General features: G+C 40.1%; 1 protein-coding gene across 9 annotated transcripts in view; it reads left to right on the forward strand.

The window, feature by feature from the left end:
• Positions 1–9,718, forward strand: part of Rsl1 (regulator of sex limited protein 1) — a 28,620-nt gene extending 18,902 nt beyond the window's left edge. For 5 of the 9 annotated variants that reach the window (XM_087634046.1, XM_087634058.1, XM_087634049.1 and 2 more), the window contains 2 exons: positions 1,579–5,034; positions 8,692–9,718. In XM_087634046.1, coding sequence (XP_087490172.1) covers positions 1,579–2,972 — 1,394 coding nt within the window. In that variant the 3' untranslated portion in view covers positions 2,973–5,034; positions 8,692–9,718. 9 annotated transcript variants of the gene reach the window in all.
• The last annotated feature ends 6,685 nt before the right edge of the window (positions 9,719–16,403 follow it).

Genomic DNA, 16,403 nt, shown 5'->3' on the forward strand with positions numbered 1-16,403 from the left:
GAGAAACCTTGAGTCAGTTATGCTTGAGCTTGAAGTGGGTGGGGCTCATCGTATCTCTGGAACCAGGTGTTCAGTGAGCTAAATCATATAAATCAATTTATAAAACCATTCTCTATATTCAAATGGCATTATTTCTCTGTAAGACTGAACCTAGTCATGTACCTAAGAATAACTTGTTCTGTGTCTTCAGATGTAGGCATAGCATCTTAGAAGCTCAATATGTATTTTCCTCTTATAAAGACCCCACTGTTAAGGATAATATATGGATTCTATGAGCACAGATATATTGGCTGTTGTGGATCAGTGTCTAAGCTTTACATACATAAGTCCCTGTAGCCTGGAAAAGACATATTTATAGAAAGAAACCATGAAAACTAGACATTTGAGGAATTCAAAGTTCTATAGGTGAAAGCAAGGGTATTTAGATTTGGTGGAGCAGAAACAAAGGCTGACATCAGTCATAAGGCAAAGGAGTCCCCAAAACACAACAAAATGTCTTATCTCCATGATTTGTGCACCCAGTATAAAGGAGCCAACCTTGCTAGTCATCTCTAGTTTCATACACAAGCAGTTGTAGTCAAAGGATTCTCCCCACAGAAACACTGGATTCAACCCCTTATCCACGGTTACCTTGAGTACTGGCTCTACAGTCTCCTTGGGATGTGTGAGTCTCTACTTCTGCCCACTGTGCAGCTCCTGGTTTGGTGGTTACTGCAGCAATCTGTGTTTCTCTTCTATTTTGTGCCCTATTCTCCACTCAGTGCTCAATGGTTATTTAATTTTGTAAATTAATTAATCTTAGGAATAGGTAATTTTATTGCTAAGCCTGGTGCCCTATTGCATTAATCAAAGCACTTGAGAGTCAGAAGCAGGTAGATCTCTGAGTTCAAGACCAGCCTCAGATAAACATACCAATTTCTAGTACATCCAGGGTTACAAAGAAACCCTGTCTCAAAAAACAAACAAACAAAATCAACCAACCAAAAACATTAATGGGTGAACCTGAATTTTATTATTATGTCTTGATATCACTCAAGTATATCTTTTTCAGTCATCAATATAAAACATAAAGTACTGTCCCAGATCCATAGGATATATGATTTAGTCTTGATGTGGAAAGTCTACTTCTTATGCAAAATATCTTTTGTACTTTTCAAAATAAAACTTTATACATAGGATAAAAATGTGATATTCAATCCAGTCTCACCCAATCACAATTAACTTTTTCTTATGCTTGGCTATTGTATAATTTTATGGATGTAGCCTTATAATATGTATATTGGGTTAAAGGCTTATTTTTGGTAGCAAAATGCCCTTACAACTTACTTAGCTATTTAACTTTGAATAATATACCATTATTTCTTTGTTCTGTTTGATTGTGATCTTACTCTAGTAAAAATAGTTACCACCCACTATATATGTGAATTTTTCTCAGTGCCTTCAGGCATCAAAATATACTGCAAACTTTTGTTTACGGTTAAATATATATGAGGTAATATCTTCATTTTAATAAATAAGCCATATAAATATAAAGAACATTGCTTAACTTTTATTCATATCTCAACTTTGTCTCAACAGGAATAGCACTCAATGATCCTAACTGTTACAGCAAGACCACTAACTGTAAATCACTCCTTATTAAACAACGAAGACTTCATAAAGGGGAGAAACCCTACAAGTGTGAAGAATGTGGTAAGGCCCTTGGTTCTCTTAAAACACTTTCTATACACCAGAGACTTCATACTGGAGACAAACCCTACAAGTGTAAAGAGTGTCATAAGGCCTTTAGTACTCGCTCAGCACTTTTTATACACATGAAAAATCATACTGATGAAAAAACCCACAAGTGTGAAGAATGTGGCAGATTATTTTACTATCCTTCAATGCTGAAACAACATCAGAGAATTCATTCTGGAGAGAAACTCTACAAGTGTGAAGAATGTGGAAAATCATTTTGCTATCTTTCAATGCTGAAACAACATCAGAGAATTCATTCTGGAGAGAAACTCTATAAGTGTGAAGAATGTGGAAAATCATTTTGCTATCTTTCAATGCTGAAACAACATCAGAGAATTCATTCTGGAGAGAAACTCTGCAAGTGTGAAGAATGTGGAAAATCATTTTGCTATCTTTCAATGCTGAAACAACATCAGAGAATTCATTCTGGAGAGAAACTCTATAAGTGTAAAGAATGTGGAAAATCCTTTTGCTTTCTCTCATTCCTTAAAGATCATCAAAGAAATCACTGTGGAGAAAATCCCTACCAGTATGAGGAATATGTAAAAATATTTTCTCCTCCTGTACACCTTCAGGAACATGAACAAATCCATATTGGAGAGAAACTCTTCAAATGTTCAGAATGCCACAAAGCGTTTTGTAATCACTCAGCCCTTAGGATACACATGAGAGTTCATACTGGGGAGAAACCTTACAAGTGTGTACAGTGTGGTAGATGTTTTTCCTTCTCTTCTTGCCTTAGAAGACATGAACACATTCACTCTGAAAACAAACCCTACAAGTGTGAAGACTGTGGCAGATGCTTTTGCTCATCTTCATCCCGCAGACGACATCAAACATTCCATTCTGAATGTGAAGAATGTGGCAAAAGGTTTTCTTGTTCTGTAAGCCTTCAGGAACATCAAACAATCCATACAGGAGAGAAACCTTATAAGTGTGAAAATTGTCACAAAGCCTTTCCTTATCGCTCATCCCTTAGGAGACATAAGACAGTTCATACTAGAGAGAAATCGTACAAGTGTGAAAAGTGTTCTAGGTGCTTTTCCTCATTCTCATCCCTTGTACGACATCAAGTAATTCACTCTGAAGACAATCCACACAAGTGTGTGGAATGTGGCAAAGCCTTTGTTAATGTTTATGGCCTTACTCGACACATGACAGTTCATACTGGAGAGAAATCCTACAAAAGTCTTAAAAAGTGTATTCTTATTCAGCCCTTAAAAGACATCAAATAGTTCATACTGAGTTAAACTCTGTGACTGTGTGGAGTGTTGTAGCAGTCAATATTAAAGAAGAATCTACCAGCTCTGGAAGGAGACATGGCATCTGTGGGGCATTTCATTTTAATCAGTGTAGTTTTGCAACCCAACTTGCTGAGTTTTTAATTTCCATCCCACCTGACTCTGGCTACTCTTTGGGCCCTGCTGTGATCTCGCCGCCATGGCTAGCCCCACATTGCTGCTGGCTCATCTCTGGCCCCAACAGCAGCCACCCTCTTGTGACTCTTTGCTGTGAACTCTATTCACAGCCCCAGCATTGGCCTCCTGTGGTTATAGTTACAACTCTCAATAACCCATTAAAATCAAAACTCAATAGGTTTGTAATTTATCAATAAAATTTATATCAGTAAGTCCTCATATCACAAAACATCCACAATAAACTCTGAAACAATTAATGTTAATATAAACTGCCCAACTAGATAAGACAAATTAAACTATAAAAATTCTTCCCTTATGAAATATTCGTAACTACCTGTGGCCAATTGAGGCCACACAGATCTGAGCCATCCTTCTCTTTCTCCATCTTGGTTGTTCTCCCTCTTTCTCCTCTCTCCTTTCTCCAAAACTCTGTGCCCACCTTACTTTTTCACTGCTCAGTCACAGCCCTTGCCTTATCTTGTGTTTGCCTCACCTGCATATAGATGTAATCAACAGAGTGTGGTAACAATCTTTCCTAATCTTCAAACTCTGTGCACCTCACACCAATCCATATGGTAGACTATTAAGTGAATTAGTTTGGAATGTCAACACAAACATCTTACTTCTACCAGCACAAATATTGAGAATGTTACCAGAGAACAGTGGAGACTTTGCTGTAACCTCCCAACCAGTATATTCAATAGTGTGCTTGAATATTGCATGGATTGATGAATTTCTTTCTTCTGTACCTATAGGTATAAAATGAGACTGTTACCTTTTCATAACATGGGTCTGAGATCTGGGCCATGCTATAGTTACTGTTGTTTTTCTCAGTAGGGTCACCAAAGCTCCTCTAATAATGTTTTTCCTGGGCATGTAAAAACGTCTATAAACTCACATTTCTCTTCTTTAGAAAAATGGTCTGCTTTGGTTCTAACGTAGGTTGAATGGTCGTTAGTTTTTCTCTCTCCAGGAACAATCTAACAGAGCATATTGTCAGTCATATTAGTTCCAGAATGAAAAATCTTTATTTCCTTTCATTTCAAAACTGTTTCTCATCTTATTCCAACTTTCATGTCATAGAAACTTGGCAGTGAATTGAAATATGGACCAAAGCCACATGTACTCACTCACTAGAAGGGATGTATTTGACTAGTGCAAGCACAAGAAAAAGCAACAGAAACCAAGACTACTTGGAATCATCCGAACACAGTTCTCTCATGATGGCAAATACTGGATATCCCAACACACCCACACCCACATAGCAAGATTTGGATTTAAAATCACATCTCATGATGATGATAGAGGACTTTAGGAAAAACATAAATAACTCCCTGAAAAATTACAGGACAACACAAATAAACAAGTAGAAGCCCTTAAAGAGGAAACACAAAAATCTCTTACAGGATTACAGGAAAACACAAACAGGTGAAGGAATTTGTAGAGAGCTGCGACATGCCGCGCCTCAAAGATGGCGCTGGTTTCCACCTTCCACCCTCCCAACAGTGAGCGCTCCTTGCAGTAAACAAGTCCTTATTTGGCTATGTCTGCCTGGCCCACTAGCTTCCGCATAGTGACAGCCTATCTACATGACCCACATGGCTTGCTAGGAGTGGCCAGTGCTAGCTATTTAAGTGTGGTGCAGGGCGTTCCCCAGGGGGAGAGAGCCAGAAGAGAGAGAGGCCAGAAGATTGAATCAAGGTCCCTGAATAAAACTGCTTGAAGAAGATCTCCTGTGGTCGTGTCTTCCTTGCTGGTCGAGGTTGGGCGCAGCAAGTGGTGGCCTGTACGGGGAATCCTCGAATCCACTGTAAAGGGACTCAACTCTCTCCGAGATCAGAACTTCTTGCAGTCAGGGCAGCGCTGGAAAGCTCTCAAGGTAAGGTGGAACAATAAGGACCGCGGGAAATAAGCGGCTATTAAAGTCTCAGGGTAGTGAGCAAGTAAAGTTCGCGGTAACAGCGAACCGAAAGTAAAGTTCGCGGTAGCAGCGAACCGAAAGTAGCAAGATGCGTGGTGAATTTAGCCGTAGCAGCATAGAAAGTTTTTGTCATGGGGACCTCACAGTCTCATCCAATTTTTCTGGCTCTTCAAGAGCTGTTTGAGCAAAAGAAACTAAAAATAAAAAGAAGCACCATAGAGAGATTTTTGAGTGAATGCGAAGCCATTGCACCCTGGTTCGCAGCCTCTGGTAATCTCACAGTGGCGAGCTGGGACAAGTTAGGGAAAGACCTTGATTTTGCCCAGGAACAGGGGACTCTAAGACCTGGGGTCCGTACAGTATGGCGCTTAGTGCGTAGCTGCCTTGAGGACCAAAAATGTTGTCAGGCAGCTATAGAGAAGGGGCAAGCTGCCCTAGAAACACTTCAAGAGGAGAGGTCAGAAAAGCAGCAAAGCGAAAAGGAGACAGACTCAGAAAAGACAGATACAGAGGAGGAAACAGATGAAACAGATTCAGAAGAAGAGTTACAAGAGTTGATAGATCAAATGTGGAAACAGTCTCTAAGGAATAGACAGAAGAAGAAAAGGAAAAAGCCTAAAATGGTGGAGGAACCTCCTGGGCAGTTCCCCTCGGCTCCTCCTCCCTGCAATGTTGTAGAGGGAGGAAGTAGAGTTTCGGGTAGTACATTCTGCCCAGAAGTGTGGAAGGCAGTCCGCACAGAACTACATCTGGCCTATCCTGTTTATGTGGATGCTAATCAACAAAGGTATCATGAGCCTTTAGACTTTAAGGTGATCAAGTCCCTGGCGGAATCAGTCAGGATATATGGCATTATGGCCTCATTTACCGTAGCTCAGGTTGAGGCCTTACACAGATTTTGTATGACTCCTAGTAATTGGACTAACCTTGCTCGGGCCTGTCTTAGTCTGGGACAGAATTTGGACTGGAAAGCTTTTCTTATTGAGTTTGCTAATTTGGCAGCGGGGGGCGGCCAGGCTGCTTGGGATAGGGATATGCTGCTGGGTCAGGGACGCTTTGCCAATGCTCAGACAGGGTATCCAGGACAGGTTTACCAGCAGATTAATGAAGTTGCAACAAAGGCATGGAAATCCTTACCTAATAAGGGAGAAGTGAGTGGAAACCTCACCAAGATCCTTCAAGGACCTATGGAGCCATTCTCTGACTTTGTAGTCCGATTAGTAGAAGCAGCGGGGAAAGTCTTTGGAGACCCTGATACTGCTATGCCCTTGATTAAACAGTTGGCCTATGAACAGTGCACAAGGGAATGCCGAGCCGCTATCACTCCTTACAAGAACAAGGGACTTGAAGTTTGGATAAGGTCTGTAGAGAAATAGGGGGACCTTTGACTAATGCTGGACTTGCGGCTGCTATCCTCTCTACCAGCCTGTTGGCCTGTTGTAGTGATTGATATAAAAGATTGCTTTTTCTCCATACCTCTTTGTCCAAGGGATAGTGAAAGATTTGCTTTTACTGTTCCATCGTGCAATCATGAAGAACCTGATCAAAGATATGAATGGGTGGTTTTACCACAAGGTATGGCCAATAGCCCTACTATGTGTCAACTTTTTGTGGGCAACGCCATCGCCCCATTAAGACAGAAGTTTCCTGCACTGAGATGCGTATATTTTATGGATGATATTCTTTTAACTGCAAAGAATGAAGAGATTTTAGATTTAGCATATGGAGATTTAGTTAAATTGCTAGAAGGTAAAGGATTGATTATTGCCCCTGAAAAGGTACAAAAGGGCAATCTTGTAAATTATTTAGGAACAAAAGTAAGCCCTTATATCATTATCCCCCAAAAGGTTGAATTGAGGAAAGATAACCTTAAGACTCTTAATGATTTTCAAAAATTATTGGGAGATATTAATTGGGTCAGATGTTATTTAAAATTACCAAATTATGAATTAAAACCATTGTATAATATTTTGGCTGGGAATTCGGCCTTGGATTCTCCTAGACAATTGACTGATGAAGGAAGGGAAGCTTTAAAGAAGGTTGAAAAAGGATTACAAGGCGCAATGTTACATCGATGGAAGGAGGGTGCAGACATTGTGCTATGCATTCTAGCCACCTACATGCAGCCCACAGGATTGTTGTGGCAAGATGGCCCTCTGCTTTGGGTTTATCCCAGAGCTTCTCCAGCTAGATCAGTAGAGTATTATCCTACAGCAGTTGCACGATTAGCCCTGAGTGGGATTCAACAGTGCATACAATATTTTGGTGTTTCCCCAACCTCGATCATAGTGCCCTATACAGGTCAGCAGATGAAGATCTTATGTGGCACTGTGGATGATTGGGCTATATAACGCTGTGGATTCCATGGAGAGATAGATAGTCATTATCCAAAACACCCTCTGCTATCCTTCTTTAAGGATATCTGTTCCTAAGGATATTTTTCCTAAGGTTACCTCCAGTGTTCCCATACAGGGGGCCCCAAACATTTTTACAGATGGATCCAAAAATGGCTGTGGAGCCTATATGGTTGACCATTAAGAGCCAATTTTGTGTCAATATCAACCGGCTCTCCACAAGTAATTGAACTCAAGATTGTGCTGGAAGTGTTTAAAAATTGTTCTTTTGCCTTTAATTTGCTCTCTGATTCATCATATGTTGTTAATGCAGTGAAGATATTAGAAGTGGCTGACCCTATTAAAATTAGCAGCACGGTATGCCAGCTGCTGACGGAACTTCAGGAATTGATTTGGGAAAGAGGTCACAAGTTTTTTGTCCAACATATTAGAGCTCATACAGGTTTGCCTGGTCCTCTCAGTGAGGGAAATGATCTTGTGGATAGATGTACCCGAATGGAGTTTATCTTCTTAAGCTCATCATTGGATCAAGCCCGACAGTTTCATCAACAATTTCATGTGCCTACCAAAACCTTACAGCAGAAGTTTCATCTGTTGCAAGCAGATGCTTGACAGATAGTTTTAGGATGTCAACAGTGTGTCACTTTCCATCATCCCCCTAGTGTGGGGGTTAATCCCAGGGGCTTACTGCCTCTAAAGATTTGGCAAATGGATGTAACTCACACATCTGGATTTGGGACTCTAAAATACATTCATGTTTCTGTGGATACCTGCTCAGGTGTCATTCATGCTACCCCTATGAGTGGGGAAAAGGCACACAATGTTATTGGACACTGCCTAGAAGCCTGGGCTGCTTGGGGAAAGCCTCAACACTTAAAAACTGATAATGGCCCAGCATACACTGCCCAATCTTTCAAATCCTTTTGTAAACAGATGGATGTGCAGTTGAGCCATGGTCTGCCTTATAATCCCCAAGGTCAAGGTATTGTTGAGTAAGCACATCGTACCTTGAAGGAATGCTTAATTAAACAAAAAGGGGGAATAGCATGGCAGAACTCCTAAGGAACAGATATCCTTAGCCCTTTTTACTCTTAATTTTTTAATTTTGGATGATGATGGCCTTTCTGCCGCTGACCGACATCAGTGTTGGGCGGACACATTGAAAGGTTACGTGAAGTGGAAAGATGTGCTCACTGGCTTATGGCATGGGCCAGACCCTGTGTTGGCGTGGGCAAGAGGGTCTGTTTGTGTGTTTCCTCAGGACTGGCAAGATCTGTTGTGGGTCCCTGAAAGATTGACCACGAGGTGCAACAAAAATGAAGATCCTGCTGTTGCTGACACTTCTCGGTGTGACCCAAATGCTGGTCAAAACGGAGCCCCAGTGAGGGATACTACCGGTGTTCCCGAGACTCATGCAGATACGTCATGACCTTTAAGCCCACTCCTCTAATTTGTCTAAACAGTTGTCAAGTTATTTTTTAGGTAATTGGACTGGAGAATTCGATTTCTTAAAGGATCAGCTACGTGTAGCCATCGTGACCGTGAACTCCACATGTGCAGATGCTGGACTGGCTACGGGATTGTCATCTTGGATTGCTGCTGCTATGAATTATCTTAGAGAGTGGGTGGGTATGGGAGCCCTAGCTGGATTCTTGCTGCTGGTCTCCCTAGTGAACCTGTGGTGTCTCTGTAGAATGAGGTTTGTTCAGAGGCAGCACGTGGCTATGGTGGTACAGACATTTGCAGCCATTGAAGCAGGACAGTCCCCTCTAGCCTGGCTTACGGTCATTCAGAAGACCTAGTTGCACCTCGCCCCTGAGTATATGTGAGTGACCTTGCCCAGCGACGGGCAACTTCCCTTCTACCTAAGGCACGGAACCTTGTAGGCGATGAGGTGTCCTACAACGGGTTTAATGAAGGGATGATCCTCAGACAGGGGGGGTCGCCACGCTCAGCGGTGCCTTTGCTTGCTTGATTCATTAAACAAAAAGGGGGAACTGTAGAGAGCTGCGACGTGCCACGCCTCAAAGATGGCGCTGGTTTCCACCTTCCACCCTCCCAACAGTGAGCGCTCCTTGCAGTAAACAAGTCCTTAGTTGGCTATGTCTGCCTGGCTCGCTAGCTTCCACATAGTGACAGCCTATCTACATGACCCACATGGCTTGCTAGGAGTGGCCAGTGCTAGCTATTTAAGTGTGGTGCAGGGCGTTCCCCAGGGAGAGAGAGCCAGAAGAGAGAGAGGTCAGAAGACTGAATCAAGGTTCCTGAATAAAACTGTTTGAAGAAGATCTCCTGTGGTCGTGTCTTCCTTGCTGGTTGAGGTTGGGCGCGGCAGGAATTGAACAAAGCCACCCAGGACCTAAAAATGCAAATAGAAACAATAAAGAAATCACAAAGGGAGACAACCCTTGAGATAAAAACCTAGTTAAGGGATCAGGAGTCATAGATGCAGGCATCATCAACAGAATACAAGAGATAGAGGAGAGAATCTCAGGGGCAGAAGATAACATAGAAAACATTGACCTAATATTCAAAGGAAATACAAAAAGCAAAAAGCTTCTAAGCAAAACATCAAGGAAGTCCAGGACACAATGAGAAGATCAAACCTAACGATAATATGTATAGAAGAGAGTGAAGATTCCTAACTTAAAGGGCCAGTAAATATCTTCATCAAAATTTTAGAAGAAAACTTTCCTAACCTAAAGAAAGAGATGCCTATAAACATACAAAAAGACTACAAAACTGCAAACAGATTGGACCAGAAAAGAAATTCCTCCTGTCACACAATAGACAAATAATAACACCAAATGTACTAAACAAAGGAAGGATATTAAAAGCAGTAAGAGAAAAAGTTCAAGTAACATATGAAAGCAGACCTACCAGAATTACACCAGACTTCTCTTCTTTTTAATTTATGAGTGCACTGTGGCTGTCCTCAGACACACCAGAAGAGAACATCGGATTCCATCACAGATGGTTGTGAGCCACCATGTGGTTGCTGGGATTTGAACTCAGGACCTCTGGAAGAGCAGTCAGTGCTCTTAACCACTGAGCCATCTCTCCAGCCTTACACAAGTCTTCTCAACAGGGACTATGAAAGCTAGAAGATCCTGAATAGATGTCATACAGACCCTTAGAGAGCACAAATGCCAGCCCAGGCTACTATATCCAGCAAAACTCTCAATTAACATCGATGGAAAAACTGAGATATTCCATGACAAAACCAAATTTACACAATATCTTTCCCCAAATCCAGCCCTAGAAAGGATAATAGATGGACAACTCCAACACAAAGAGGGAAACTACACCCTAGAAAAAGCAAGAAAATAATCTTCTTGGAACAAACCCTAAAGAAGACACAAGCATAATTCTTTTTTTCTTTTTTTTTTTTTAACTTGAGTATTTCTTATATAGATTTCAAGTGTTATTCCCTTTCCCGGTTTCCGGGCAAACATCCCCCCCCCTCCCCTTCCTTATGGGTGTTCCCCTCCCAACCCTCCCCCCATTGCCGCCCTCCCCCAATAGTCTAGTTCACTGGGGGTTCAGTCTTAGCAGGACCCAGGGCTTCCCCTTCCACTGGTGTTCTTACTAGGATATTCATTGCTACCTATGGGGTCAGAGTCCAGGGTCAGTCCATGTATAGTCTTTAGGTAGTGGCTTAGTCCCTGGAAGCTCTGGTTGCTTGACATTGTTGTACTTTTGGGGTCTCCAGCCCCTTCAAGCTCTTCCAGTTCTTTCTCTGATTCCTTCAACGGGGGACCTATTCTCAGTTCAGTGGTTTACAAGCATAATTCTACCTCTAAAAACAAAAGCAACAGGAAAAAAAATCACTATTCCTTAATATTTCTTAACATCAATGTACTCAATTCCCCAATAAAAAGATAGAATTAACAGACTGAGTATATAAATGAGACCATGAATTTTGTTGCATTCAGGAAATGTACCTCAGTGACAAAGACAGACACTACCTCAGAGTATGAGGCTGGAAGAAAAATTTCCAAGCAAATGGTTCCAAGAAACAAGATGGAGTAACCATTCTAATATCAAATAAAATTGACTTTCAACCAAAAGTTATCAAAAAAGATAAGGAAGGACACTTCATATTCATCAAAGAAAAAAATCCATCAAGATGAATCCTCAATCCTGAATATCTATGTTCCAAATGCAAGGGCACCAACATTCATAAAAGAAATCTTACCAAAGCTCAAAGCATACATTGCACCACACACAATGCTAGTAGGAGACTTCAATCCATAACTCTCATTAATGGACAGATTATGGAAACAGAAACTAAACAGAGACACAGGGAAACTAACAGAAGTATGAACCAAATGGATTTAATAGACACCTATAGAACATTTGATACTAGAACAAAATAATATACTTTCTCAGTACCTCCTGGTACCCTCTCCAAAATTGACCATAGAATTTGTCACAAAACAGGCCTCAATAGATAGAAGAAGACGAAAATAATCCCATGCATCCTATCAGATTATCACCGACTAAGGATGGTCTTCAATAACAACAAAACAACAGAAAGCCCACATACACATGGAAGCTGAACAACCCAATGGCAATTTTTTCAAGGAAAATTTTTTTCAGTTTTTAGTGAAAATGAATGCACAACATACCCAAACTTATGGGATACACTGAAAGCAGTGCAAAGAGGAAAACTCAAAGCTGAATGCCTCCAAAAAGAAACTGGACAGAGCTTACACTAATAGCTTGACAGCACACCTAAATGCTCTAGAACAAAAAGAAGCAAATCCACCCAAAAGGAGTAGACTGTAGGAAATAATGAAACACAGAACTGAAACAAACCAAGTAGAAATAAATAAATAAATAAATAAATAAAACTATACAAAGAATCAACAAAATCAGGAGCTGGTTCGTTGAAAAAAATCAACAAGATAGATAAACCCTTAACCAAGAGTAAATAGAGGGTCCAAAGACACTATCAAAATTATCAAAATCAGAAATGTAAATGGAAACAGAACAGAAACTGAGGATAGTCAATAAATTATCACATCCTACTACAAAAGCCTATATCCAACAAAACTGAAAATCTGGAGGAAATGGACAACTTTCTAGACAGATACAATGTACCAAAGTTAAATCAGGATCAGATAAACCATCTAAATAATCCTATAACCCCCAAATAAATAGAAGCAGTCATTAAAAGTCTCCCAACCAAGAGAAGTGAAGGACCAGATGGGTTGAGTCCTGAATTCTCTAAGACTTTCAAACAAGACCTAATACCCATAATCTACAAACTATTCCACAAAGTAGAAACAGAAGGAACGCTACCCAATTCGTTCTTTGAAGCCACAATTACTCTTATACCTAAACCACACAAAGACCTTACAAAGAAAAGAACTTATGAATATTGATGCAAAGATACTCAATAAAAATCCTTGCAAACTGAATCCAAGAATATATCAAAACAATCACTCATCATGATCAAGTAAACTTCATCCCAGGGATGCAAGGATGGTTCAATATATGGAAATTCATCAATGTAATCCACTATATAATCAAACTCAAAGATAAAAACCACATGATCATTTCATTAGATACTGAGAAAGCATTTGGAAAAATTCAACACCCCTTCATGTTAAAAGTCTTGGAACAGTCAGGAATTCAAGGTCCATACCTAAACATAGTAAAAGCAATATACAGTAAACCAATAGGCATCATCAAATTAAATGGAGAGAAACTTCAAGCAATCCCACTAAAATCACGGATTAGACAAGGCTGACTACTATTTCCCTACCTATTCAATATACTACTTGAAGTCCTAACTGGAGCAATCAGATAACAAAAGGAGGTGAAGGGATAAAAATTGAAAAGGAAGAAGTCAAAATATCACTATTTGAAGATGATATGACAGTATATTTAGTGACCCTAAAAATTCCACCTAATAAACAACTTCAGCAAAGTGCCTGAGTATAAAATTAAATCAGTAGCCTTCCTCTACTCAAATAAACAGGCTGAGAAAAACTATGGAAATGACACCCTTCACAATAGACACAAATAGCATAAAATACCTTGTTGTGACTCTAACCAAGCAAGTGAAAGATCTATATCATAAGAACTTCAAGTCTCTAAATAAAGAAATTGAAGATTTCAGAAGATGGAAAGATCTCCCATGCTCATGGATTGGCAGTATTAATATAGTAAAAATGGCCATCTTGCTGAAATCAATCTTCAGATTCAATGTAATCCCCATCTAAATTCCAGCTCAATTCTTCATAGAATTAGAAACAGCAATTTGAAAATTCATTTGGGATAACAAAACACCCAGGACAGTGAGAACTATTATCACCAATACAAGAACTTCTGGGGTATCACCAACCGTGACCTCTAGTTATGTTACAGATCAGTCATGATAAGAATTGCCTGGTACTTGTACAGAGATATGCAGGTAGATCAATAGAATAGAATTGAAGACTCAGAAATGAACACACACACCTATGGTCACTTGATCTTTGACAAAGGAGCTAAAACTAATAAATTGAGAATAGGACAGCATTTTCAATAAATGGTGCTGCTTCAACTGGAAGTCAGCATGTAAAAGAATGCAAAATGACCCATGCTTATCTCCTTGTACAAAGGTCAAGTCGTAGTGGATCAGAGACATCCACATAAAACTAGATACACTAAAACTAATAGAGGAGAAAGTGGGGAAGTACCTCGAACTCATAGGCACAGGTAAAAATTTTCTCAATAGCACACCAATGGCTTATGCACTAATTTCAAGAATCTACAAATAGGACCTCATAAAATTGCAAAGCTTCTGTAACGCAAAGGATATTATCACTAGGATGAAACAACAACCAACAGTTTGGGAAAAGATTTTTACCAATCCTATATCCGATAGAGCTCTAATATTTAATATACACATAGCATTGAAGAAGATAGACTACAGAGAATCAAATAGTCCTACTATAAAATGGATAAAGAGCTAAACAAAGAATTCTCACCTGAGGAAACTGAATGGCTGAGAAGCACCTAAGGAAATGTTCAACATCAGTCATCAGAAAATGCAAATCAAAAGAACCCCGAGATACTACCTCACACCAGGCAGAATGGCTAAGGTCAAAAACTCAGGTGACAGTAGATGCTAGTGAAGATGTGGAGAAAGAGGAACACTCCTCCATTGTTGGTGGGGTTGCAAGCTGATAAAACCACTATGGAAATCAGTCTGGTGGTTCCTCAGAAAATTGGACATAGTACTACCTAAGGGCCCAATTATATTAATCTTGGGTATATACACAAAAGATGCTCCAACATATAACAAGGACACATGCTCCACTATGTTCATAACAGCCTTATTTATGATATTCAGAAGCTAGAAAGAACCCAGATGTCCTTCAACAGGAATGGATACAGAAAAGATGGTATGTTTATACACTGGAATACAACTCAGCTATTAAAAACAATGACTACATGAAATTCTTAGGCAAATGGGTGGAACTAGAAAATATCATCCTGAGGGAGATAACCCAGTCACAAAAGAACACACATGGTGTGCACTCACTGACAAGTGGATATTAGCCCAAAATCTTGTAATATCTAAGGAAAAATATATAGATCATATGAAACTCAAGACAAAGGAAGACCAAAATGTAGACTCTTCATTCCTTTTTAGAAGAGAGAACAAAATATTCATGGGACAAAATACAGGGACAAAGAGTGGACAAGGGACTGAAGAAAAGGTCATCCAGAGACTGCCATACCTAGAGACCCATGCCATATACAGCCACCAAACCCCATCACTCTTGCTGATACCAAAAAGGCCTTGCTGACAGGAGCCAGATATGGGTGTCCCCAGAGAAGCTCTGCCAGATTTGTACTGATACAGATGAGGATACTTGCAGCTGACTATTGGACTGAAAAGAAGGTACCCAATGGAGGAGTTAGAGAAAAGACTGAAGGAGCTGAAGGTGTTGCAACCCAATAGGAAGAACAACAATATCAAACAACCAGACCCCATCAGAGCTCCCAAGGACTAAACCACCAACCAATGAGTACATATGGAGGGACCTATGACTCCAGCCACATATGTAGCAGATGATCGCATTGTGCAGCATCAGTAGGAAGAAAAGCCCTTGGTCCTGTGAAGGCTTGTTTCCCCAGTGTAAAGGAATGCCAGGGGATTGAAGTAGGAATGAGTGGGTGGGAGTGGGAGCATCCTCATAGAAGCAGGGGGAGGGCAGAAGGGGTATGGGAGACGAGGGGAAAAGGGATATTTGAAATGTACATAAATAAAATATCCAAGAAAAATAAAATTAAAAAATAAAATATTAACACAATGAATATTAGTTTCTAGAGTGTCAAATATGCTAAAACTGAAAGGCCAGTAGGTCTTTGTAGATTTGAAAGAGATTTTGGTTCCATCTGAACCTGAGAGAGTATTGTAAGAGAGGAGGAAGTGTATTCTGAGTGAGCATGGAACCTGAAAAAGCTGTGCAATCTCACTGTGACTACACTGGGAGTTAGAACACGTTTACGAACATCTGGAATTCTACTACGCCTACTAAGATACAAATTGAAGAGGGATGATTGTCAGTGACCCATCTGTATCCCTACATTTTTGATAGAGTGGTATCTTGGTTATGGCTAAGGAAATGATTGTTTCTGTCTTAAAACAAAGCAGACACTGACATGATGTCACAGGTTGACAAATGAAGATACAGTCTCATGTATAATAGTGTTATATACACATATACCCCAAACTGAAAGGATTCCCTCAGAAATAACTGTTAGTGGGGAAAAGGGGAAACTTCAGTGAGGCTACAACACAATTTATTTGGATGTAATGGAATATATAATGTATACAGTATATAGAGAAATTAAGACTGGAAAAAGGTATCTGGGGAGAAGAAGCAGAGGGTGATATTGAAAATTGTTTGTTCTAGAAGCCTTAAAACATGGTTTATGAACAACACAGTCCATGTAACTATGGAAAAA

The sequence above is a fragment of the Rattus norvegicus genome, chromosome 2, assembly GCF_021556685.1.
Source record: "Rattus norvegicus strain SHRSP/BbbUtx chromosome 2, alternate assembly SHRSP_T2T, whole genome shotgun sequence".
Taxonomy (NCBI): domain Eukaryota; kingdom Metazoa; phylum Chordata; class Mammalia; order Rodentia; family Muridae; genus Rattus; species Rattus norvegicus.